Genomic DNA, 27,393 nt, shown 5'->3' with positions numbered 1-27,393 from the left:
GTCTTTCTGACCTAGAGTTAGGCCAGTTGTCCTGACAGTAGGCGCCACGGAAAGGAAAATCCAATTCACAGAACGTTCAAGAATATGCTATTTACCATTTACAGACTCCTCGATTCATTATTTAGTTACTCAACTAATGCTGCTTATGCTCCATTAGCTTTACTTAATGCTCTCCAGGCTAAAAAATCATCTCAATCAAATGCACTAGCTTAATCACCAGTGGAAAACGGTTAACTTCAAAAGATAGCCAAGTTCTAACGAGAAGACATATGGGATTCAAAGTATAAATACACGTCGGTACCTGAACTACCCATCTGGCACCTCTGACCAAATAATTACTGATTACTAGATGCTTTTCGGGAGACTTAGATAATAAAACAAAACAAAAGAAAAAAATCTATTTTAAAAATCTACATGGAAACCTAAACGCAACATAGGAGGTCTGTCTCTGACAATCATTTCCTTCATTTAATCAGTCAAATTCTAAATTTCAGATTATTTTCTTGCAATCACAGGGAAAAACACAAGATGATCTGTGGCAGATACAGCCACTGGCTCGCTTAACTTCTGCTCCCAACTCCTTATTTTTCTTCCTGACTGCAAAGGCTAGAATGCTAAGAACTTTTGTTTCCCAGAATCCCTTGCAACTAGTGTGCTCAATGCAATTGAGGTTTCACCGTTCAATATATTTCCAGAAGCCCTGAATGCAGAGTCACATGGGAGAGAAGCAGCACTCAAGGTGCCACTTTTGCTGGAGCAGATCTAGCAGGCAGCAGATAGCTTTGAAGCTAACAGGGGCAGCAGCAGTCTGATCATGAAACACAGCTAAGGTAGAATATTCCAGAACAAAATTGTTTCGTGACTCCTGGTTGTGGCTGAAGTGGTGAAACCAGCCGTTGGCCGACAGACTTCCCGAGTCCCCAGCTTTCTGAAGGTAACAGAGGTTGCAGTCTCCCTGAGAACTAGTCCTGTGTTGCCATTCTGGAAGCCATTCCTCGAGGTCCAGCCTAAAGTCTAATCCTCCAGCCCTTCCAACATTTGGTAAGCAGCTAATGCCTTCTTTATGGCACAGCCTTTTTTATTTTTATTTTCTGCTTAAACAGCTAAAGTGGTTTCCATTATGTGCAACTCATCCCCGAGCAATACTGTATTAAGACAATTACATGAAAATATCCAACTGTATGAACATTCGCATGCTTTCAAATATTTAAATTAATCTAAAGTGACCTAAACTCTCAGTAGACAACATTGACTGAAGCACATCGTATAATGCTTCATTCTTTTCTCTGAGCAATAAAAAGCACCCTAGATCTTAAAAACACAGTTCCTCAACACGTTAAATCATGTTTTATTCAAACTCATTACGATTCGATATTTGAAAACCGTAGCAAAGAAAGGACATTCTAACTACTAATTCTAACTAAAGAACATTCCAAGCCTTGCTCCTTTGAACAGCTAAAGCATATGGCAGACCCTGAATATATGTTAGCAACTGAGCATGGGGAGAATGCTGTAGATGATTCGAACTAATAGATAAGCCAAAGGTGCATTAGTTTTGATTTGGGGGCAGCAGATTAAATTATGAGAAGGTTACAGATAAAATTGTATGCATTAGCATAAATTACACTGACTTCATTGCACAACCATGCATACTCTGACAGGAAATATAGGGGGGCCCACGCTAACATTTTAAGAAATTTCTATGAAGGTTGGAATAGTATAATCATTTCCCAGGATTACAGAGGATCTAATCAGATGGATCACTTCCTCCATATATTTCTGCTTTTTTCATACATTTATGTTTTTCCATTTAAAAAAAAGAAAAAAGAAAACTTGACCTTAAAGGTCAAAAATATATTCAATGGGGTAGAGAAAACCCGCTGGATGAATGGTCCCGACAATCTCCATGTACCTCTAGGGAATCAATTCAATGTCCTTGTTTCCTAGGGGTCTAAGGACATAACCTCTTCACGCAGAAACAGGATATAAAAGAAATGAAGCCATGACCACCCGGCCCTCCCCTGGACGGTGAATGGTACAGTCTGAGGTCACATCTATGCAGAGAAGCTGCGGAACTAATTAGGGCTTTACTTTGCCTCTGTCACTTGAGTCTGTTCTCCAATTCATGAGGGGAAAGGGAAGTTCAGCAGATCCTTCTACCAGGGGCGTGTTTGGTAGAGCAGCACAGTCAGCAGCAATGGCGAGCATCCTTCATGAATGAATTCCCACAGCCATTATCAATGTGTCAACAGATTCGAGGTTTTCCCAACTTCCAAAAAAATATTAAAGGAATTTGAAAGTTCTAAATTTATGCTTTAAATTTCCTGATCATTCATTTTGTGCAGTGACATGTTAATTTCTAAAGAAAGCTACAACAGAATAGGAAACAAGACCCCTACCCCCAAGGAAGTATGAGGCAGAAAAGTCCTCACACCATTTGGTTTTCAATCTAGGTAAGAAACAACAATATTGATTAGAACTTCCGCAAACTGTCAATAATCCTTATTTGGGGGGAGTTGTTGGACACCTTTAGTACCTATTCCTTCATTCTTCTTAAAAACTCCACGTGGCATATTTTAAAATGAAAATTTTACCTTATTTTTAAAATTTTCTCATAGCCTCATTAGTCAGCCAAAGACAGCATGATGTGTTACAATGACCATTCCGAGAAGCACTGTCCTAAGTGCTACGGAAAAGCTAAATGAATACATGAGTGAATGAAACACTACAGCTTAGCAAGCACAGATCCTCACTAAAAAACACCCACTCTCACTGTTCAGAACCAGACACCCCGCCTGAAACTTAGCCATGATTCGAACCTTGCAGATATGAATGAGGCAATTCACTTCTGGTGAACTCGAATTCTTCAGTGCAGTAGCTAACGGTCAAGGAATTGGGTTAATGAGAACATGCCACTGGAGTGGCCATGGAGCAGGGAACGGAGACAAATCAAAGGCAGAGACTCCACTGCAAGTGAGAAAGTCACCAAGCGAAATAAGTCAGTTGGAGAAAGACAAATACCATACGATCTCACTTACATGTGGAATCTAAAGAGCTGAATAAATGAGCAAAGTAAACAGAAATAGTCTCGGGGATATAGAGGAAAAACTGAGGGTTGCTGGATGGGAGGGGGGTGGGGATGAGGGAGAAGGCGAGGGGATTAGAAAGCACAAATTGGTAACTACAAGATTGCCACGGGGATATGAAAGACATTTTGGGGAATATAATCAATAATGTTGTGAAGATTTTGTAGGGTATCCGATGGACACTTGTCTTATTAGGGAGACCACTTCATGGACGGTGTAGATGCCTGACCACTGCACTGTACACCTGAAGCTGAAGCTGAATAATATTGTATGTGAACCATAATTTAACATATATATAGTCATGGGATATGGAGTACAGCACAGGGAATAGACTCAGTGGACCTGTAACAGCTACATACCATGTCAGAGGGGTAGTAGATTAGCGGAGAGGGGTTATCACTTTGCGAGGAGTTAAATTACTATTACATTGTTTTGTACACCTGAAACTAATTTTTAAAAAAAGGGAGGGGAAAACTTAAAATAAAAGAAAGTCATGGCAATGATGACTTTAGGCAATGGAGCCTCATTCTGGATTGATTTAGGAACTTGGTTGTTTAGTTTATAGATTGTCTATGTCCTTTAGTGCTTCTTTTTGCTTTTAGCATCATCTCCTAACTATGTCACTGGCGATTAGCAGCTCTATAGAGGATGAAACTGGACAGGAGATTGGAGAGAAACTCAAGATAGCCCCATTTTACTACTTGGCAGTAAGTTCGGCAAAAAATATTTATTGTAGAGAAAACATAAAGATGAATGGAGTCCTCGCCTTGAGTAAGTTCAACTTACAAAGAAGGAGTTTTACAAAACACTTCAATGAGAGGTGAATTATAATTCTTTGCTTTAGAATAATTTCTGCTTTATAAAATAATTCTGCTTAGGACTATGTTTAATAGACATAAAATCCTTGAGTTTAAAATACTCTTTAACTTACCAAAATGCGTGTTACATATGGTGTTTCAAGAATACACTTAAAGAAGGGGCAGTCGGATGGCTCAGTTGGTTAGAGCCGGAGCTCTCAACAACAAGGTTGCCAGTTCAATTCCCGCGTGGGATGGTGGGCTGTGCCCCCTGCAGCTAAAGACTGAAAACGGCAACTGGACTTGGAGCTGAGCTGCTCCCTCCACAACTAGATTGAAGGACGACTTGGAGCTGATGGGCCCTGGAGAAACACACTGCCCTCCAATATTCCCCAATTAAAAAAGAAAAGTAGAGAGAGCAGTGTGCTGAATCCAGGTGTATCTATATCCCACCTCGACAATGGTCAACCATAGCCCGTCTTCTCTTGCCCACGCTCATGGCCCACTCTCCTACCGATTATTTTGAAGCAAATCCTAGATATCACATCATTTTACCGGTAAAGATTTAAGTATGTATCTTGAAAGGATAGGGACTCTTTCTTTAGACTTACCGTGTATTTACTTTTATATTTATTTAACAAACACTGTCCTAAATGCTTTACAACTGTGTTTCCCTGAAAATAATACTTAGCTGGACCATCAGCTCTAATGTGTCTTTTGGAGCAAAAATTAATGTAAGACCCGGTATTGTATTATATTAAACCCAGTCTTATAGTAAAATAATTTAATATATATATAGTCATGGGATATAGAGTACAGATATTATAGTAAAATAAGACTGGGTCTTATATTAATTTTTGCTCCAAAAGACGCAGTAGAGCTGATTGTCTAGCTAGGTCTTATTTTCGGGGAAACACGAAAATACCAACTCATTTACTCCTTAGAACAATCCTAGAAGGTAATTACTGTTACCATCATTTCACAAAGAGGAGACTAAAGCCCCGAAGGTTAAGTGATTTGCCCAAGGCTGTCTGGCCAGTAAACGGCAGCGGCAGCGCAGGATTGTAACTGATAAAAGTGAACTGACATCTTGGGATGCTTAACCATGGAGCTGGTAGGACTGCGGGTGGAGCTGCCCCCCCCCCCCACATACTCTCTAGCCCTGATTTCCTGTAGAAGGGGGAGGGTTGCTAATAAATAGAACAGCCATTTGGAATCGGGCCATTATTTTCCTTCAGTGGGAGCCGGTTGGAGCCCCGGGTTGGAGGTGTGCGTTCTCACACTGCGGTGGTGGTTTTTGTTTCTTTTTCCTTTTTTCCCCCAAATAAACCATTTTTCTTGTGGATTTGTCTGGAGAGTTATTTTTACCAGTCGGCATAACCCAGGCATTCCGGCTCAAATCAATGCTCTTAAACAGTACACTACACTCTACTCTCAGTTATGTATTTGGGTTATACGCCTTCAAAGGCCAAACATAACCTACACAAGTATCAATTTTACATCCTATATCCCAACTTATCTTCAAAAAAAGACACTGTTAGCCCTTCAACCCAGATGGAAAGGTACAATTGCACACTTAGGCCAATGGAATAACTGGATTTTTCGTAGCGTTAGTGTACACGACTCAGATAAAACAACCATGACCTTGGTAAGTGCAAGCACAGCAAGTCACACAGGCTCACCCATCACACATGCGCACTTGACAAGTCATGAACTATTGGGATGCCAAATTTTGATGATAAACCCAGTGTTCTCAAATTATTTTTGAAAATCCAATTCCATCAACTGTACCACTGCATACCGTCTCAGTGCAACATCTCAGCGTAAGAACCATCACAGACACCACTGAAACACTTAACGACTTTCACTCACACAAATGCCACAATTAATTTCATTTTAAGGAATCTTCAACTAGAAAAACGGCTGGTGTCCCCGATTGTTTCAAATAATTAAAAGATTAATCAAACAAACTTAATCACTAAAACATGCTTATGTGTGTCTATATACCTATCTATACACAATGCATGCACATAAAACAATGGCATCTAATTTTTAAATCTGAAAACCTAGTTATCTGAGAAATGTATATGTTTGTATATATGTATGTGGATGTGACATCCAATTTTAAAATGTAGAAAAATGACCATCTCTGATTTGGAAATGAAACAATTGAGTTCACAGTCAAGTTTTCAAATGAGTTCTGGGGGGGGAAAAAACTGTTTACCACTGACTCACTAATGTGCTATAATACTTCAGCTCTGGCAAGAGGCTTCCTCACATTTCTTTCCTGCAGTCGAGTGACACTCAGAAGAAAACTAGAAACATTCTTACTTTCGAAAACACTCAGGGTCATCACGTCACAGAATGAGAGACTCAACGTAAATGTGCCTCTGGTTTGGATTAGAGCTAAGTCCATTAGGAAGTAAAGGAAATGGCTTCTGAGGAGAGATGTGATAATACAGTACCACTGGGAATGCTTCTTTTACGGTCACTGACGAAGATAAAAGGACATTATTGTCTTCCTTTCTGGAGAAGAGTGGGGGAGCACATAGCGTTTCACGTTTTAAGCCTCAGAGCTAAGAACATCAGACGTTTGCACAGCTTTTGAAGCTTACCTGTGTTTTTTGTAGAAAAGGGGGTGAGCACTTTAAGAGATGTCTGTTCCTCACCTTCCAAAAGCTTCCTGTCCTTAGTTTGAGCACAATCTCTTGAACTTAAGTCACTTATGTTGCCATTTGAAATGCCAGCTCTTGGCTCAGGAGGAGACACTCTGGATGCTCCGCGTCTTTGTGTCTTTCCCCCAGTGTCATCTCACCTGCCTTGCTTTACCTTTCCTTAGGCCCCTGATCCTAGTCAGCCTCTCCCTTACCACGTGACCGACGTATGTATTATGCTCCTTGTTTATCCATCTCCCCAGTTAGAATGGGGGTTCCCAGAGGATAGGGAGCTTTGCGTTAGGGGTTTTGTGCTCTAGCTCTGAAAATACTGCCTGACGCTAGTAGGTGTTCAGGAAATACCTGTTGAATCCGGGGGGGTGTAAGTCGTCTTTTAAATCATAGCACTACTTGATGGCAAACCCGTATGGAGATGAAACACCTACCACAGGCCATGTCATGCCCCTCCGACCCACTAAAGGAACACGACAGCCCCGTGAGATGCATGCCATTTGACTGACGAGAACTGTCACTCACAGACATTCAGCAACTTCACAGCGAGAGAAGCTCATTCAAGATCTCTGCGCCTTGATTCAACTTGACCTCTTAAAGGACTGACACCATTGTATCTTCAACTATTCAAACCCATCCGATAACTACAACAATGAAATGTGAGGTGACAATGCTGATCAAGTATCTTCACAAATTATGACACATGCAAGACTCAGACCCTGAGAGTCATTATGGAACCACTGCTGTGTTTATCCTCCTCCCTCGATCTTAATCGCAGCAAAAGAATAACAATTTCTGTAATGCTTTCCAGTTCATGCTTTCACATATATTATCGAATTTGACCCAAACCATTAAAAGATAACACCTGTAATCTTGCTCTTCAACTGACTCCAAAAAGAGAAAGAACACCTTGTCCCAATTAGACCTGAATGAGAAACAGACATTCAGAAAAAGACCTCCTGAGGGGTGATTTCTGTGACTTCCAGAGCAGATACGAGCTTCCTACATTTTCTCTTACCTACGGAAAGGGCCGAGGAGAAAAGCAACACAGTTCCACCTTAGAGCACAAGTGAGGCCTGACCAACAAGGCTGGAAGAGACTGTCCTCTTGGCATCCTAATTCCTAACTTCCCGGCTTCACTTTTCCTCGGAAATGCTAATAGGAAAATAAACAGAAATAATTCCCAGCTAAGAATAACTCACTCACTGCTGCATAAACTATTCTGACAATTTCTAAGGTCCAATATTCACTGAGTGGCTACTCTGAGCTCAGCACAATGGGAGATCCCGTGAAATATGAAGGCATAGTTCCTATCCTCATAAATTAGTTGGGAAGACTGGATACAAAGATGCAAAGATAAACATCGAAAAGTTAACTGCAGAAAGGATAAAAAAAAAAACAACTAGAAATGGGGGACAGCAAAGAAACTTTATCATCTCAGGAAATACTAGGCATTTTGTAATTCATTGCAAGGTTTGTATAATTAATATGACTTGAAAGGTCATTTCAAATTCAATTTTCTGTTACAAAGTAATGAACTCTTTAAATCCTGTTAAAATTATACTCATTCTTTAAGACCTAACTCACATGTGACAATCTCTGTCATTTTTTTACCGGACCGCCCCTCAACCCTCTTCAAGGTTTTGTCATGTCTCTAATTCTCTACATACCCCTATCTAATTCTCCACATACAGATATGACACATCTGTCTTTCCTGATGGGCTATTAGCCAGCTCGGTGAGAGCAGAGGCCTTAGCTCTTAAGTACATGGTACCTGGTAGTCAATGGGGGCTTCGCAGTTGTGGTTTACAGTGAATGGAATAAAGAATTTTCTGCCTCTTAAACCCACAGAATCTCTCTTCCTGGAGAAAACCACTTAATACATGACTGCTGACATATTCAGGGATTACCTTTTAATTGGTCTCTCTGGCAGGTAAAAACAGCAATGCTGCAGCAATCAGACATTTAAACAAAAAAATAAAAATAAGGGGAGAATTAGGGTATGCAAGTTACCTCGTCACTGATACAGCAGTAGGGCAGTGTGTACCTAGGGAGCGTAATTTGGAAATGTGTGGCATGTTTCCCAGAGATCGCAGGACCAGGAATGTCCAACATCCTGAATCCGTGGGAGAGTCCTACACAACTCTCCTGCATCCTGCATGATTTTCAAATACTGAGCTACACAGTCATGCTGGTGAAACGATCTGAGTAGAGCCTCATTTGGTTTTATATATAAACAAGGATTTAGGCAAGCCATTGAATTTTCTGGGAATGAAACGACCGTGGGAAATGAGAGAAGACCGCACCGTGTTTTGTTTGGAACTCCACGAAGTGCTATTCAGCACTTTGGAAACTCAGGTTCCTGGCTGCAGTGCACGCATCTGTCCTGCGGCTCCAGGCACTGAGCGCGGAGTGAAGACATGCACGCCTGTGCACTGTGTCACTCAACAGTGCATGCTGGCTCCTCCCCAATCTCCCTCCATCCCACATGGCCGCCTCTGTCCCATCACTTCTGACAATGTCCACTGCAAACTCCTGACTTGCAGCATTTGAGGTCACTTAGAATCTTCCTTCTTTAGCAGATACTCAACCTTGTGGCCAAGCTGTTCCCTGCAAACTCCAGACTTTTCCATGTCCTCAGATGTTCATCCAGGCCATTCCTCCTCCAGATACACCTGCCCCCTTTCTGTGTCTTCCCAAACCACACCATCCTCCAGGGCCCACCAAAGTGGTCCTTCTGTCATGAACCCTTCCTAGATACCACCTGTCAGAGTGGACTGTTTCCCCTGGGACTGCCCATTACAAGGATAGGTGGATTGGGTACCCGAGTGTGTTCAACTTAGCATTGTGTTTTAGCGTCTTATGCTGTTTTCTCATTGTTTCATGTTTTATTTTTCCCCTAAGAGAATATAATTTTGAGTGACCATTGCATCTCTTTTTCATACAGAACCTATTTTGCAAGGTGATTGGCATACAACTGTTCAATAGATACCTATTTAACTGAAGATAAACTCTTCATTTTCTAATTTCAGGGAATCAGGGTCAACCCTTTGCAGAACACCCAAATGACTAGTGAAGAAAGCTAACTATCAGATATGATCTGTTATAATTAAAACTGTAGGAAACATCAGAACTTTCCATATGTAAAAATTAACTTGAGTCCACAGAAAAGTTATCAGTTCCCATCTTCAACTAGTTGAAGGATTAGTTAAACTGAAAGTGGTTGGTGATAAGTGGATTTCTGTCTTGAGAAGGTAGCATGAACCGATTATCACTGACAAGCACTAGTTTTAATTTCTAAAACAGTAAGAGTAAGGCAAAGCAGCAAAATACATTAGCAGTAATAACCCAGGATACATCTCAGTAACAGCTAAGGATTATCATCATGACATGAATCCATCTGTAATTAAGTAAATGAAAAAAGAGAAACAGCCAACATTTCAGGTCAAGAGCTTACGTTCCTATGTGGATATGGGTACAGGAAAAACATGGTTAGCATAAAGTAAAGAAGAGTAATTCTAGAGTAAACCAGCACAAGTCAACAGTTAACTAGAAATGACAGATATAACTACCCACTTCCTTTATGAGGAAATGCCTCTGAAGAGACAAACTCAAACAAGAGTGAAAATCACACCCTAGAGATCTTGGGAAATTTGAACTCTGCTCAGAGCCTATGTGGCCAAGCTGTGACAAGCAGATGACAGTTCTCCAGGCATGTGAAGGGCAAGACAGACGGGAAGGGCAAAGGAAACAGCACTTGGGCTGTGAGCCAGGTGTTTTCACCTTAATTCAGAGGGGAAAGCAACAGTGTCTGCCCCGAAACATTCACAAAATGGTTTGCTCCAAAGACCGCACATAACCATGTACAGACACACTTGAAGTACACGCAGGAAAAATGAGCCATGCAACTATACTTTAAGAATTAAATCAAGACCACCAAGAAGCTTCTTTCGTCCTTCTCATACTGCAATTGCTCTATCCACGAAAGAACGAAAAGAAAAAACGAAGTTTTTAAATAGACAGAGCCTACTTAGTAAGGCAAGCTGAGTTGCCGAGAGCTCATTTTCCTTTCTTTCTGCCTGAAACACTGTTGAGGGTGGGACATCACTAACTCCATTCTGCATGTCTGAGAAGGTGCCATTAAATAGGTGGGTTTGAGCATTTCAGATGGATCTGGCACGGACCTATTTCTTGCTCAAAACTTTCCACTCATTCACACAATGCGTAAACTGCAGTGCTGAGATTGAAAACAGGAAAAATCACTTGGCTTGCCACCAAGTACTTAAGGGCGTTTCAGTTTCTGTCCCTTGGCCTGGGCGGACCACAGAGAAGATGGATGCCTGGCATGCCACACGCTGTCCTCAGGACACCACCTGACACCCTTACCGGGGAGGGTGGGTCTCACGTCAGGAACCAAAGAATTCCAAAATTGGTCGACTCTAAGAGATGCTGCCTGTGAGGAAATATTATAACACTACTCTTGCTCAAGCAAGGAGCACCTTTTAAAGAAATGCGTCACCACCAATACTCTTAATAGCATGGGGATGATAATGCATAAAAGACCACAGACATCAGTCATGCTTGGAAGAGCAATCCACGACTGGGACCCAATGTGAAGAAGCTTGGGGAATAATTAACCAATTTATTTCATGTACGTCTTGCATCTTATGTATGCATAAGAGTGACAGATGATCGAAATCTATTTCTAAAGTCTGACAGCTTTTCAAATAAATATGAAACAAAATTTCTAAGTGATAAGACAGCACTGTGTTTAATTGACAATGGTTTTCTTTTTCTTCTCTCTTAGCTATATATAAAATAATGGTGCATCTTAAAATTGTGGCATCTTTGATAGATAAAATATGGTAAGTTATGGTAAATACAGACAGATAAACACATAGTTATGATATAGAACCAAAGGTACCACAATGAAGTATACCCCACAAAGGCCAAAAACTAGGGATACTAGGGATTCCCTTTGACACTCAAGCATTTATATAAACTCGGAGCCTGTTAATAATTTCCAAAGTGGATCACAAATGTGAAGTATACATTATTCCAAGAAGAGATTAATTAGGTTTAAATAAAAGCAGGTTCAAAGCAAATGCAGAAAAATCTGTGAGTGACAGACAATACCATAAATACATGAAAAATACTTTGGGTGCATTAACCTCTGAAAGAAAAACCATACGCTCTTAGTTTAGGATTAACATCTGAAAGACAAACCATACGCTCTGCGTCTCCCCGTGACACGTTCCTTAGGCATCTATTAGCAGAAGAACCATGGAGTGGATGGGCCACAAATGTGACATACGACAGCCTAGTACAGATGTGACTTCTGTATTCCAAATATTTCAGGTGGAAAGCACAAACAGCCATATTAAAATACAGGGTTTTCAGTGAAATACTCGCAAAGCAATCATGGGAGGGGCAAGAAGAGGCTTCCTCCAGTTCTTAACCAGTGACCATTTCCACAAGACGAGCCAGAAGTATATTAAATTTCAAAAGCCATTCTAAAAAAAAAAAAAAAAAAAAAAAGCCATCCCCTCTCACAGGGACACCACTTTGCTCCAGATCCGTGCCAAGCCTGACCTTCGGCTCGCTCATCCTTTGGGGAGGCCGCTGCCCTGAAGGAAGCCTCCTGTCTCTGCCCAGACCCTTCCCGGCTCTTCTCCAAGCGCTGTGTGGAATCCCTGCCAATTTCAAAGGCCATGCTCCATGTGCGGTCACACCCAGTGTCACCAAGTTTAAAAACGATCGGCCTTTATTGGAACCTTATACACACCCACACTTTTAAAATAATACCCAAAAGTAGCTCTTAAAACAAGACTGTAAAAACACAACTGAGTGTGAGTGTTTTGACAGACAATGATATCTACTTCCTAAGACCTATGTGTCATCTCAGCCAACGGACCGTGTGTGCCACCCTACAAAAATGTACTGAACACCTACTAGGGGACACTTCTAACGTGTCACACGTTGCAACCTTAGGATACAGGTTATGTAATTCACAGAAGCTTATAAAATAATGGAGCCTATAAAATAAGTCACGCTTAAGCTGTCAATAAGGCCTACTTAAAAACAAATACAAGTGAAGGCTTTTAAAAAAAAACATGAAAGAAAGTAAAATCCATTTAAGCTGGGAAATTAGAAAGGCTTCAGAGAGGAGGCAACAGGTAAACTTCAACTTACCAATTCTTCTGCTGCGAGATCTTTGAGGGAGGGATAATAACCATTCTCATCTTTGAATCCATAATAGCTAGCATAATCCTTTGCGTATAGCAAACATCCGTAAAGTTTTAATGAATTGAAATAAAACAGGAGGAAAACAAAGAGCAAAAGCATTCAAGATGGAGGAAACAGTATGGGTCATGACACAGGGAGAGAAGGTACAAGGAATGGTCCAGAGAGTGGTCCTTTAGGTGAGTGAGAAGAACAGAAGACATACTGGAAAGTGGTAGGGGGCCAAAGCACAGGAAGCGTTAAATGTGATGCCAAGAAATTAGGATTTTATTATGTAAGAAGATGATTAGAGTTGTGCCGTAAGATATTCACAGTGAAAAGTATTTAAGATGACTTAAATGGGGGTTGACACTGGAAGAACTGAGTCTCTGAAGAGATCGCCACAGATCAAACAAGGGGAAAGTGAGTTCTGAACTGGGACACCACCTACAGAAATGGAAAAACACCAAAAGAAAACAAAGGTACCACTGAAGTAGAACCCACAAAATTGAGTAGGTGTGAGGAGAGGAGAGTTAGAGAAACTATGCAAGTTTCAAGGTTCGTTGCTTAAGAGAACAGTGAAATCCGTCAATACACATAGGAAATGAGTTCTCTGGGGAAAATGGCGAATCTAGTGGTAAAGGTTTGAGCGTGTAAGTTGAAATCTCAGCGTGCATCTGAAAATATGGGAATGGGATCTAGGCTCAAGATCTAAAGTCACCTGTCCAGCTGAACCCCGATAATGGGCCAGATCAGAGAGGAAGGGAGCTACCACAGGCTGTCACAGACTATGAGAAATTGGTTTTGACTCAGCTCTAGAGGAAACTGTAAATATGAACGCTTCTTTCTTCTTTCTGATAACAAATCATATTTTACTTTTTCCCCTTAACTACCAGGGTACTTACATGTGTTCAATCCCACTATTACGATAATCTTCACGTTTGGAAATTTCCTATTCTCCATTTCTTGGTCTTATCTTAATTACTTCTTTATCTTGGTCCTGCCTCCTCAGTTCTATTTTACTTTATTGTTTCATTTTATGTGTCCAATACCCCAAAATTGTGTGTTGAAAAATAAATGAATGAATAAACAGGGTTTGTAGAAAGTCATCTCAAATCCTTTGTGGAAAAGAAGGATATAAATAAATTTAAATTTAAAAAGGGTTTTATTTGCAAGTATGATAGCTAACTCCTTATGAACTACAGGAATGTTTTTCTCCAATTAACAATTAAAAGTCTGTGTTTTAAAAGGCAAATTAAGGATTGTTTAATTTCATTATAAAACAACTTAGCCTCACAAAAAGATTCTCTCTAAATTAGAACTCCAAGCTACATGATAAGAAAAAAGTTTTCAGGCCAGAATGAGAAACTTTTGGCAAGCAACATCTGAAAATTAAAGCATCTCTCATATAGTAATACAAAGCCTTAAGAAAACAAGATTCATAAATATTTCATTTATATACCATTTTTTAAAGAGAGAAGCTACTGAATAAAAAAAGCCACACAATGACAATTCGGCAATGAATGTTATAACCTCTCCCACATAGGGGTGTTTGTTGTATATATGTTATGCATTTAAACTGTGATCTCTTTGTGCTTTTCTTGGTCCCAGCCTAATAGGAAAGCCCCTTTTCCAAGCTCCAGGGCCTGCACTTAACACACTATGCTTCCACAAATCCTGTCTGTTCTATAGACAACTGGGAGTTTGTCCTCTCCCCTGGCAAGCTTTATCGTAAACTGTTAGCTCCTTTTAACTGGTTACCAGGTCTTGTTCTCCCTCCTCACTGGCACAGCTCCTTAAAGCTCAGGCATCTGGAGACCTTACTGGAAAATACGCAGGGTAGATCCGAATATACATACTTTCCTTCTATACCAACTGGATTCCTCCATTCACTCACCCACTGGTCCAAACCAGGAAACCTACAAATCATTCTGAAGAAATATTACCTTTTGGAAAAAAGAGCCCTCAGTTATAGATCTCCATGATGTGTCTTAAATGTTATGCCAAGAAAATACAGCATTTTAAATAGCGCAGGTGTCCTGGCAATCCCTGCAACGGACACCATCTCTTAGGTATGTTTTGCTACATGTAAATGTTGGTTTAAGCACTGACTTTTAAACTACCACTTATTGAGGAGTCTACGTACTAGACATTTAAAAGCCACTTTTCACACTTTGTAAAAGGACTTGAGATCGTGTATATTACCTCCATTCCACAAATGAGGACTCAAATGCAGAATCCCACGTATGTTCAAAAGCCTGTGGGTATCTGTGCACACAATACTACCTCTCTGGATAAGTCTGTTTTCAAAATGCTTAGAGCATCTCCAATCTTCCACCACACATTCAATGAACACCTTCTACCTGTGGGCTTAGAGCAGGCTTCCAAGAAGAGATAGTAGCTGTGTCTTGAAAGCTGAGTAGAGTTAGGCACGCAGAGGGGAACCCAAAGAGCCTTCCAGGTCGAGGGGAACACGTGTTAAGCTTGATCCACTCTAGGGACTCGGCAGTTCAGCCGGACTAAACACTGGCTATGGGAAGAACAACGGCAGGAGAGAAGAGCAGGTGGGGAGGCAGATGGCAGGTCACCAAGGAAACTGTATGGTTCTAAGACGCTGGGTAAGTGGGGTTTTAGCAGTACCGAGGCTTGATAAAACCTGCATTTCAGAAAGTCCACTTAAGTGTTTTTGACTTACAAGAAGGGCGATTTTGCACACGTTTTGAAAGCTATTTCCCTGCTGAGCTCACATTACCACTTCCTCAGATATTCTTGGCATACCTTTTCCTCTTTCCATCGCTGCCCTGCATCACCTCATCAAATGGGCACTCCCTAGCGCCCAGTCTGTGCCCCTCTCCTCTCCCTCCCTTTGGTCAGCAATGAGGTTCCTGCTTACCTCGTGCGAGGCCTTCCTCTGGATCCCACTGCACTTCCCGTCTCCCTTCCCTGTAGCACCTCCTGGGTCATTCCCACTAGCAAAAACAAATGCTCTAAAGTCTTCATAAAAAAAGAAAGGACCCTCCCTTACCCCACAGCCTCTCCTCTCCCAACTTCTTCTCAGCAGATTTGTCTGCACACCCTGTCCCCACCGACTCACTTCCCGTTCCCTTCTCAGTTCTCTCCACTCCAATGAGACAGCTCTTTCCTCTCAGTTCTAAACAGCCTTCAAAAATGTTTCAAATAACAGAATCAAGTATGTGTTTCAACTTCGGTGTAAAGGAATCAAAACGACGCAAAATGGGAAACTTGGTTTCTCAGGCTCCTGAGCCACAATGGCCAGCTGGGTTGTGACCACGGTCTCCGGTGGCACTGACCTGGAGGGCGCTTTCTCAGATGTAAGTCACGTGACGTTGTTGCCTGATTAAAAATCCTCCCTTCCGTTGCTTACCATTGCACTTTGGACAAAATTTAAACCTCTCCTGACAGCAGTGAAGCCCCCCTCAGCTCCCCGCGGCTCCCCGTCAACGCCACACTCTGCCCTGCCACCGCACTCTGGGGGCACAGACTTGACTGGAGTCCCTGCAACACACAGGGCAACGTACACTGCAAAGCCGTGTTGCCCCCTGATCCTCCTGCATGGAAGGCTTTGCCCTGGCTCTGCCCATGGCTGACCACGTGGCCAGACAGCGCATGTATGTCCCCCTCTGTCATGCTCAGTCACTGTGTCCTGATCATTTCTGTCACGCATCTATTCTGACTGACAAGTACACATTGTTATGTTGTGGGTCTTCTCACGAGACCACACGCTCTGCAGGGAGTGTGCTTCTTTGCTTATTAATGTCTTTCTGCTGCCTAAGACCGTGCCTGGCACACAGGGAGGGGGCAGCACACATCAGATGCTATTGATGAACCAGGTGACACCCCTCCTTCATATCGACTGACTGATTCGTTCAACATTTACCCAGGAGTTACTATGGGCCAGCAGTGAAGATAAATAAATAAAGCAGACTCTGCCCACAAGAAGCTCACAATTTAGTGGCAGAAGAAGAAAATGGAATATAATGTAATAAGTACACTATTAGAGAACTGCTCAGAGTGATGGGTGCCCAGAAGAGGGACAAGTAACCTGGGAGAGATGAGGGCGTGGGAGGCAGATGAAGCTTCCAGGAGGAGAGGAGACCTGAGTTAAAAACAACTGGAGTTAACCTGGTGAAGGATAATATTGTTCCTATAAAGGGATCTACATGAAAAGAAAAAAAGGCAGAAAAATGTGAAACAGCATGGTGAGTGAGAGCAGGGCATGAAACACAGCTGGTCAAAGGATAACAGATGACCTAGAAGGCTGGGCCACGCAGGGCCTCTTATGCCCACCAAAAAGCACAGTTTTGATGCTCTAGCCGTCAGGAACCGCAAGGTTTTCTCCAGGATCGTGACATCGTTTAATTTTAGTTCCCTCTGAACCATGCTACAGCTGTGTGGGAGTTAGACTGGAGCGTCACGGATGGGGAGAACATTCGCTCTACTGCTCCAGTCTGGAAGATGAATGATGCCAACCCCATCTCAGGCAGTGGTTGTAGGAATTGAGCATAGGTGATCAATGTCAGAAATAGTTCAAAAGCAAATTTCACTGTTTGGAGATACTCAGTGACCTTGGCCAGGGTAGTGTCAGTGTACTGATGGGAAAGGAAGACACATCTCCTTCCTCATCCACAGCTGCAGAAATAACAGGGACTGTGGAAGTGGCGGTTAGTAGACTGAAATCTGGCTGCTTAGCGAAGCACCAGGAGAGCTTTTGAAAAACTGTGGGTACACTGAGTCAGTCTCCACGAGCAGAGCCCGGAAACCCTTATGTGGACAAGTTCCTCAGGTAAATCTTACACAGATACCCACATATTTGCTTTGGAGGAAAACTCAACAATGGAGGCAGGTGGGCTAAGAGTTATTAGTTTATCAGGCTAAGAGCTTTAGTTCATTAAACACAGATAATTTTATCTCTAAAGTGTAAAAAAGAAATCTCTTACTGAAAACCAGGATTTTCACTCCCACTACCCGTCCATTGTGAGTCAGGTCAACAATTTAATTGGTGAAAACTCAATAAAAATGAAGTACCTGAAACAGAACTGTGCAAGATACCGTGGGGAACACCAATAAAGACCTTGCAGTCTGCCTCAGGGGCCAAAACCTAACAAAAATCAGTCAAAACTTTGGAGTGCTGAACAGTGTGGCACCAACTCTAGGTAACCAGTAGGTCAGAGAAGGCTGCCAGCTGTGACTTCTGTGCCTCTGGCCCCGTCTCAACCTATCAAATTATTACTCTTTAATGTTCATTTCAAATCCTATCTTTTTCATGAAATCTTTCCTCCCTACAGAGATGTGCTCTTTTCCTTTGATTGTCCAAAACATTCTGTACTTCTAAAGTCACTGAAAAGGGTCTGGATGTTGGGCGGCCGGATAGCTCAGTTGGTTAGAGCATGAGCTCTTGAGTGGCAGGGTTGTCAGTTCAATTCCCACATGGGCCAGTGAGCTGCACCCTCCACAACTAGATAGAAGACAATGAGCTGCCGCTGAGCTGCTAGAGGGGCGGCTGGATGGCTCAGTTGGTTAGAGCGCGAGCTCCCAACAGCAAGGTTGTGGGTTCAATTCCAGCATGGGATGGTGGGCCGCGCTCCTTGCAACTAAAGATTGAAAATGGTGACTGGACTTGGAGCTGAGCTGTGCGCTCCACAATTAGACTGAAGCACAACGACTTGGAGCTGATGGGCCCTGGAGAAACACACTGGTCCCCAATATTCCCTAATAAAATTTATTTTTAAAAAAAAAAGGTTCTGATGCAATCTCCAACTTGTGTGTTGGAGAGGGGCGCTCCCCATACATCCGAGCAATTGTCAGACACCAGCTAGGCGTCCTACAAATTAAAGATAGCATCAGATTCCACAGGTTAAGGGCTCAGTCCCACAAGACTGCCCCCACCCACCCAGAAACACACACACATACACACACATTTTAGATCCTATTCACAAGTCCAGACTATTACCTGTGCTTCTGACCAACAAGCTATAGGCAAGTGGCTCCAGAGACCCCCCTCCATGGCCCTCTCCTTGTGTTCGATGAATTTGTTAGAGCAGCTCACAGAACTCAGAGAAACATTTTACTTACTAGACTTCAAGTTTATCATAAAAGATATAATTCAGGAACAGCTAGAAGGAAGAGATGCATAGGGTAAGGTATGTGGGAAGGGGCATGAGGCTCCCATGCCCTCTTCAGGTGTGTCACTGTCCCCAAATCTCCACAAGTTCACCAGCTCTCTGAACCCCATCCTTTTGGGTTTTTAAGGAGGCTTCACTAGGAGGCATGATGGATTAAATCACTGGCCTGCGATGACCGAACTCAATCTCCAGCCCCTCACCACTCCCTGGAGAAGGCGGAGTGGTGGGGAGAGACTGAAAGTTCCACCCCTCTGACCACATGGTTGATTCCTCTGGTGATCATCCCCCATCCTTAGGAGACCCAGGGACATCCAATAGTCATCTCACTAACATGACAGAAGACACCTCTGTGCTGTCAACGCTTAAGAAATTCCAAGGGTTTGAAGAGCTGTGAGCCAGGAACTTGGGGATGAAGACCAAATATGTATTTTTCTTGTAAATCATGATATTGCAGCCATATTTACTGCTGTGCTCTATCACCAAGGTACGATGACTCCTTTTCAAATGTTGGCCTTTTCAGGACCGAAGCAAACAAGTACCATACACACCATTAGTCACCCATCAAATTACTTATTGAAATGGATTAGTCTTTTCAGTTCCAAGCCATGGAAACCACAGGCAATGAAGCTCTTCAGAATCCCTCCCCACTTCTAATAGGTGTGTGTGTTAGTGACAGGTGCACCATGACCTTGACGTAGTGAGTGGGAAATGGATGAGATGCTGTCACAAGGGAAGCTTACACTTTTAAACTCCTGGTAACAGAGTACTTGCAGCAGGGAGTCAGAGAGAAACAAGACCCGAAACAATCCTGCAACATTCTTAACATTCATGAATATATCACCCTTTTCCTCAACAACTATCTTGCCTTTCTTAGCATTTAACATTAAGGACTTAACACAACATTACTGCTTGTTGAAATTCATTGTTAAAACTTCTACATCGATGGGCCTCCCTCTAAGAATACAAGCACAGAAAAGTCAAACTAGGAAACAGGCAAACTGAAGGGTGAAGATTTGCTACCCAAATGTATCTTTTATTTTACCAAGCCATCGAAACCATAGTCAATGAAGCGCTTCAGAATCCCCATTCTTTTAAGTAGTAACCTTTCCTTTTAAATTACTTATTTATACACAACTTTTCAACAGCTTTCCTTGGTTTAAGTAAGGCCTATCCGTGACCCTCCAGGCACACCTTTCTGGATACGCCCACATGGTGGGAAAATATTAAAAACGTATGACCACGTCCACTATTTCATTTAGTCTTTTCCTCAGCCCACCGGTTCTCTAAAAGTCACAATTTAGAGTATATTACCTCAACCAAATGACCTGGTCTAAGCCTGAGAAAAATCCTGCCCCCGTGTCCTTCCACTACTGCATATGGGGAAAAAATAATAAAATGTCACTGCTGGTCTGCTATCAAGAAAAGTAACGGAGGGGAGAAGCAAACGGAGGGGAGAAGCAAACGGAGGGGAGAAGCAAACGGAGGGGAGAAGCAGGAAAGGTTGGTCCCACGGAAGGGAATGGGAGAAGGAGGAGGCAGAGTGAGGGTGAGAGGGAGGCACTTTAAAACAGAAGAGGAGAAAGGGAAGATGATAAGCTGGCCCAGGGCTCCCAGTTCTGAATACAAAGTTCCAAACTCAGCTCTCAATTCTGTTTCCGATCTTGGGGAAAATTAAGCTTGTGGAGAAAGTGCCTTACAGAGCCTAGCGAAATGCCAGTCCTTGCTACTGATAAAAAAAAGACTAAGTAAGACTACCTGTGACACACACACACACACACAGTCACCAACATGGTACTAACAAACCCTCCAAGTTTTTGGAATGGTGTTTAACCCAAGAAATGAACATCATTTAGTGCCAAACCTCCACCTTTACCCTTCCCGCCTTCTAAACAACACATTCCATTCTCACATTTGCCTTTTGAACGCTTTCCCTGACATTGTGTCTTCAGCATAGGCCACTACTTTAAATAAATGCCTTACTCTTGAAAAAGAAAGTAGAATTCCACCTCCCTTAAGTGTCCGTGCCCTGGAGGCCCTCACAAAACAGTTGGTCTGATCCCTCCTCTCGCAGTTAGCCTTCCTGCATCCAGTTATATTTTTAATTTCTCCAACCTCTATTCTTTCCTGCTGCTCTTCTCTTGGGCCCTCTCCAATATACAGTATCTCTTTGTGATAAAGTGACAGTCTAAATTCAATGCCTTGTTGTCAAGTCTGACACTGAGACACAGATCACCAACTCCCTGCTCTGACATTGATACTTCAGTACACGCAGCCTTGAGTCAAAATGATACCAGCCGCCAAATGACACTGGAAACTCATATTGTCTACTTTCCATTGATACCCCAATTTGATTTTAGAATTGTAATTTTTTAGGGTTGTTTTCTTTACGCAGAGTATAAATTATTTATATTTATGCAGAATATAAATTATTTTGTTCCAACTAGTTTGCATAATACCCAGTTGCCTTCATTTTACAAACCCATTTGGGAATGTGGTCTCATACCTTATGCTGACAGTTCTCTTTTTACATATAGATCAGCCTCTATACAGTCACACTTCCTTCTATATTCTTACCCAGTATACTTGGGACTCAATAATTACATGCTCAATGACTTTACTGCCCATATTTCAACAGTATCAGTGGGAGTCACGCCCAAGAGTAAATTCCAGCTTGGCCATTTATTAGCCATGTGACCCTCCCCAAATGACTTGTCTCTCTAACCCTGAGTTTCCTCACCTCTTGACATGGGGAGGTGAAAACAGGTCAGGCAAGGAAGTCATGGAGAGCATGTAACAGTGTCCATGCCTGCCAACCATGAAGGCTAAACAAATACTGCTCCCCTTCTTCCTTCCCCTTTATAAAAATGTGTTTAGTAAAATATAATCTATTAGAATTTTTAAACTAATGCTGACAAGGTCAAAAATTGCAAAGGAGAACCTGGAGGTCTATACAGTACTTTAGCTCGGGGCTCTCTTGATTTGGTTTTGGTGGGGGAGGAACAAAACCATCTATTTCTTTTAGCTGCTTTCCATCCTCTCTTAAAGATAAATAAAACATAATAATAAGTAAAATATCACAATGTAACTCCACTTTTTAACCCAAGCAAAAGGTACTACCAAAAAACAAAACAAAACAAAACCACCTAATATACTAAATGTGTGTTCCATTGGTGAAGAACCCAGTCGCCTACCCTCCAACACTACTGACTATTAAGTTTCCTCCAGAGCTCACTCTTAAAGAAGTTAATCAAGTGCATTTTTTTTAATATAATTTTATTAGTTTCAGGTGCACAAGACAAAGCAAAACTTAGATGTTTATCATTTATATCCCTCACACTGTGTGAACCCCCCTCCCCCCTCAAGTGCATTTTTTATATCTGTTCATCATAAGTTAATTTCAAAACAGAGATATCCTATCCAGTCCAGTTCACCTAATTTTATTGCTTCTCAGATATTAATAATACAAAAAAAGAATTAAGTTGATTATGGCAATTAGCTCCAACTGTGAATTTGTGATAGCCTAAAAGTACGTTATGTAATGTTAATTTGGCAAAAATATCTTCGTGATTTCAGGTTTTAGCAATTTATTGTTGGACAAAAAAAAAAGTTCATGATTTCTGATACTTTATTTAGACTCTTGGGAACCATGAAGTATGATTTTCAACAATTATCACATTTTTATTGTTAGGATCCATTTCTCTAATAAAGCCAAAACTTGGAAGCCATTTGTTGAAAAAATATTCACTAATTCGGATTCTTTGATATTTAAAAAAAAATCTTTTCCCTCAGTACAAACCTATTTCTGAATTAAGAACTTTTAGTAATATTAATGCTTCTGTGACTAATCTCATTTGCAATTAGAGAACTCTTGCCTCTTCAATTTTTAAATACTCTCTTGAAATCAAAGGATTTAAGGATAGATTCGTGTCTGTCTAAGCCATGTAAATGACTTTTGGACTTTTAGAAAATTGTCTGGTCATGTCCATTCAACAATAGCATCAAATGGCTCACTTTTAAGGCTCTCCTGCAAAACAACTTTACGTTGATAATCAACATATCCATCTTTGGAAACCTCACAACTAAATAAATATACGTTATTTGACATTTCCACATTGAAATAAACTTTTCTCAACATAGTCTTTAAAAAAGTCTTTTATTTGATCCCCAATAATCACAAAACCTATTCTTTTTGTGCAAAACTGAAAGTCTGTTTATCACTCAGGCTAGAATAAAATAATGTGGAATCCTCTGCCTATATAGTTAGCATTGAAGAACTAATGATTTTAACACGTACATCATTAAAAAAATATTTGCACATTAGCAACTAGTAGTTTTCACTTAACACCTCTATAAACAAGTTACATGCACTCTAAACATATACTAAAATAAACAACCCAATTACATTCCAGAGCTCCCTTCAAGAATGTCTCATATAGGAAAGAAATATACTTATCTTTTAACTAATGTTGGTTTTGCCTAAGGGGCCACTTTAAATCCTCTGTGAAATGAGGCAAGGCAGACATACATAAATAGGAATAAAATTATTCATATAGCAGCTATTTTTATTTAGGTGGTGCATTAAGGGTGAGTGAAGAAAGAAGTTAAAAGCATTTATCAGGGGCACTGGTGAGTCTCAATATGGACGGGGCAATATGGCACAGAGGTTTTACAGCATGAGTACAGAGACCAGACACCTCAGGCTGAATCCCAGCTCCACTATTTTTATGTTAGTCTTCATCAGGTTACTCAAACTCTCTAAATCTCAATCTCCTCTTCTGTAAAATGGGACTCGTAAGAGTACCTTCCTCTTTGCGGTCTTATGAGGATTAAATGAGAGTACCCATGTAAAAGCACCTAGAATAGCACCTGACGCTTAGCAAGCATTCAGCAAATGTGAACCATCACCAGCATCATCATCTCATTGTACAGCCAAAAAACAAACAAACAAACAAACAAAAACAACGATGTGAAAGTAGTTCATTAAATTCAATTCTTCCATACAGAAACCAAACCAATGGGCAGAGCCCAAGCCAGCTAATGAACCCCTATATTCAGACCATAAAGTTGTCACCCCAAAATTGGATTCTACAGTTACAGTTAAATGTGAAGAAACCACACTCATATCAAAATTCATTCAGTGGTGTCCAAAATAAATCAATATAAACAAATCTGAGAGGAGAAGATATGGATAGTCCACTGAAGATGGATTGTCAAATACTGAGGACAAAATGCATCATTATTTTGAAGAGAACAAGCATAAATGATGAGCAAATACTATTAACTTACACAAGCAATGACCCCTTGTCTTATGACAATTTTCAATAACTGCACATAGATCAAACTTAAAAACATGTAAAAGAGGAAAGTTTCACCCTTAAAGGAAAGGACCTTATTTTTATCACTAAATGTCCAGATAATAAGACGATAAAAAGTTATAATGGAATATAAGTTGTTTTTTTCTGCCTAAGATGAATCTCCTATTAGAAGAGATAACTCCTTTTTCCCTAAGGTTGGTTTATAATTAGAAACTAGATTCCTCAATAATTCAATGACTGAAACCTTTATTAAAATCAAATGACCCTTTTAATTAAATTGCTTCCTAATATATAGGCTTTGCTAGGCAGATGTCATCTCTACAGATAATAAAGCCTTTATATGTTATTAAATGAGGTTTTCCCTCTATGTTCATCCTTTTTTTGTTGTTTTTTGATTTGACATTCTAACAGTAATTAATTATTGGTAAACCTTTTAAAAAATAACAAATTACTAATGTATTCCAGTAAATGCTCTGATTTGTGTAATATTTATACTGTCCCTATTTTCATTTTATCATGAAAAATGTTCAAACTAAAATGTTTTACTGTTGCATAGCTCTTTTTTTAAATTCTCATTTCAAGAGAATATAGCTGGTGAGGGGAAATGTGTTCAATTTTATGATAGCATTAAGAAATAATAGGATTTTAAAACCTAAAGAATATAATTGAGATATGTACATAAAATTGATATTAGGTTCAAAAGCTCTTGCCACAATGCATTCATAATACAGGCTCATCCAAACAAATATATGAAAGATGCGTAAAAATATGGCAATTGCATTTGAATTACTTAACAATTTTTACCTTTAAGTATTTGTTTAAAACCCAAAAGTAGTTAAATGACTATTAAAGCATCATGTTAAATGCTCTGGAGTTTGAAAACCCGAAAATACATTGTCATCAAACCTCACTTTCCCTATGAGTACCACTTTAAATTTAGTGAATTTCATTAGCAATAAACCAAAGAAAGTAAAACCATTGAGTATGTGGCTGTTGTGTGTGTATGTTTGAAATCACATATTCACCCATCACTTCACCATGTCCATGATGTTGTAGGAAAAATGCTTTATCATGACTTTCTCATCACTCAGAATAAATGACAAAACCAAGGCAAAGTGGTTTAAGTGACTTACTCAAAGTTACCAGCCAGTTGTCAGCAATTTTTCTTTTTTATAACGTTTCTGAGCTTTCTAGTTCATGGGGGGGAGGGTGCATAAAACAACGAAGAGTACCACTTGAGAGATAGAGCATCATCTGAGAGAAAAGAAAATGCACTTTACGGATACTAACATTCCCAAAGGAGATGTGGGAATATCTAAATCTGACACAGCACTACACTCTTCCAGAAAAAAGAAGGAAAGGAAACAGGAACCTTCTGAATCCCAAATCACTAACCATCCAAATGAAGAGTAAAGTGCAATCTCTGGATTGTCCTCCCTCGGGCCCACTCTCTGAGCTGCTGTATATTTCTACCTGGAAACAGATTTCAGCTTTCATAATGCTTTCAAATGGGCTTTTCTTAGCAAATGTCTGCACTCCTCTGGCAAGGCCCTTAAGGTAACTTACTCCCTCATGAATTGCTCAGTGGAAGAAATGCCGATTCCCAACTCCAAAATTAATTCTTGAGCCTTTTCTGTAGTAAGAGTTACGAAGAAACCCCTAACTGTAATTTAGATTCAGTATGTTCTCTTGAAGGCTGGCAGGACAAATAAGACCTTATGGAAAGGAAGACGATGCTGGGGGAGGGGGACGCAGAGAGAGCGCCAGAAAGATGCTGGTCCATTCCAAGATGATGCAGGAATGACAAGGCACCTGGACGACCCACGTCCACGGTCACCCGGCTCCCTGCTGCGCCTCGGTTTCTCTGACATACGCCTGGAGCTGTGACTAGGTGCGCACGCGAACACACCACCTTTTCTTCTTGACTCCCAGGGAGGAGAATGGTGGGGAAGCGTGGCTGGATGAAGCTTCACCACAACAAACGAGGTCTTTCTCCTCGTGCCCCGCCTCCCCTGCTAGGGGCAGGCGACGACAGTCTCGAACAGTAGACAGCTGAGAGGAGTCGGGAGCCGGGGTGAGGAGGGAAGCATCTCTTGGGGGAGGGGGGACGGATAAACCCCAGGGCTCCGCGGAGAGCCTCGGGGAGGCAGACAGGAAAAGGAGGGGATGTCGAGCAGGGAGAACAGAGGACCGGGGACCGGGAAGTGCCGGCGCGCTACGACGCGGCTGGCTGCCCGCCCGAGCTGGCGCGCCCCGCGGGGGGAAGTTGATGCTGGGGCGGACCCCCTGCCCTGACTCCCGGCCGCTGGACGTGGAGGAAACGCTTTGTATGGCAGGATGAAAGGCAGCCTGGGGGCCAGCAGGCGGGGAGGGGCGGGGGCCGGAGGATGCCCACAGCCACGATCACCCCGCCCGCCCCCGACCCGGCTGCTCTGCCCCCCACTCCGCAGCAGCCCGGGGTCCCGCCTCGGGCTCCAACGGCCAGGAGCGGGGTCGCGGCCCCACGCCCCCAGCGCTCACCTGCCCACGAAGTTCTCGAGCACGGAGCTCTTGCCTGCGCTCTGGCCGCCCACCACGGCGATCTGCGGCAGCTCCAGCAGGCAGCTCTGCCCCAGCGCCGAGAAGGCGTCCTGCAGACGGTTCACCAGCGGGATCAGCTCCTCCATCTCCCGGTTCCCCATCTCGCCTGCGCCCGGGGCGGGCCGCCCGCTAGTCCCTGCTCGCCTCTGCGACCGGGCGGGGAGCCGGGGCTGCGCTGCCCTCCCCGCAGCTGCGGCGCTGGGTTCACTCAGCCGGGTCCAGAGCCGACGTCGGATCCCGCCACCCGCCCGCCGCCTGGCTCCTGACAGCTAACGGCCCACAGCGCGCCTGCGCGGCGGGCGGGGCGGGGCCTGGATCCGAGGCCCCGCCCCCACCCAGACGCGGCCCCGCCCCAGGGTTCGCAGCCAGACACCCCGCGCCCGGCGCGCTCGCTGCCTTTGCCGCCCAGCTGTGGCCAGATGCCCCGGCCTCCGTCTGCTGCGGCCGAGGCTCAGAGGCAAAGTTACAGCCTCGGTCAGGGCCTCGCACGAAATCAGCAGCAGCCGGTGGCACTGTTTCCTCTGAGCAGCTACGCAGCCCAAGTCCAGGGGAACCACAACCACTGATATCTCAGCACTGTCACC

General features: G+C 42.3%; 1 protein-coding gene across 12 annotated transcripts in view; it reads right to left on the bottom strand.

Annotated features, from left to right (window-relative positions):
- Positions 1–27,099, bottom strand: part of DNM3 (dynamin 3) — a 388,315-nt gene extending 361,216 nt beyond the window's left edge. For 4 of the 12 annotated variants that reach the window (XM_074322210.1, XM_074322205.1, XM_074322209.1 and 1 more), the window contains exon 1: positions 26,750–27,098. In XM_074322210.1, the coding sequence (XP_074178311.1) occupies positions 26,750–26,910 (161 nt within the window). In that variant the 5' untranslated portion in view covers positions 26,911–27,098. Of the gene's footprint in view, positions 1–26,749 lie in introns of all 12 variants that reach the window. The other 8 variants (XM_074322211.1, XM_074322204.1, XM_019715958.2 and 5 more) reach the window with 4 other exon arrangements.
- Between the last annotated feature and the right edge of the window lie 294 nt (positions 27,100–27,393).

Source organism: Rhinolophus sinicus, linkage group LG17 (assembly GCF_036562045.2).
Source record: "Rhinolophus sinicus isolate RSC01 linkage group LG17, ASM3656204v1, whole genome shotgun sequence".
NCBI lineage: Eukaryota > Metazoa > Chordata > Mammalia > Chiroptera > Rhinolophidae > Rhinolophus > Rhinolophus sinicus.
Note: the sequence above shows the minus strand (reverse complement) of the source record. Positions and strands in the feature narration are given on the sequence as shown.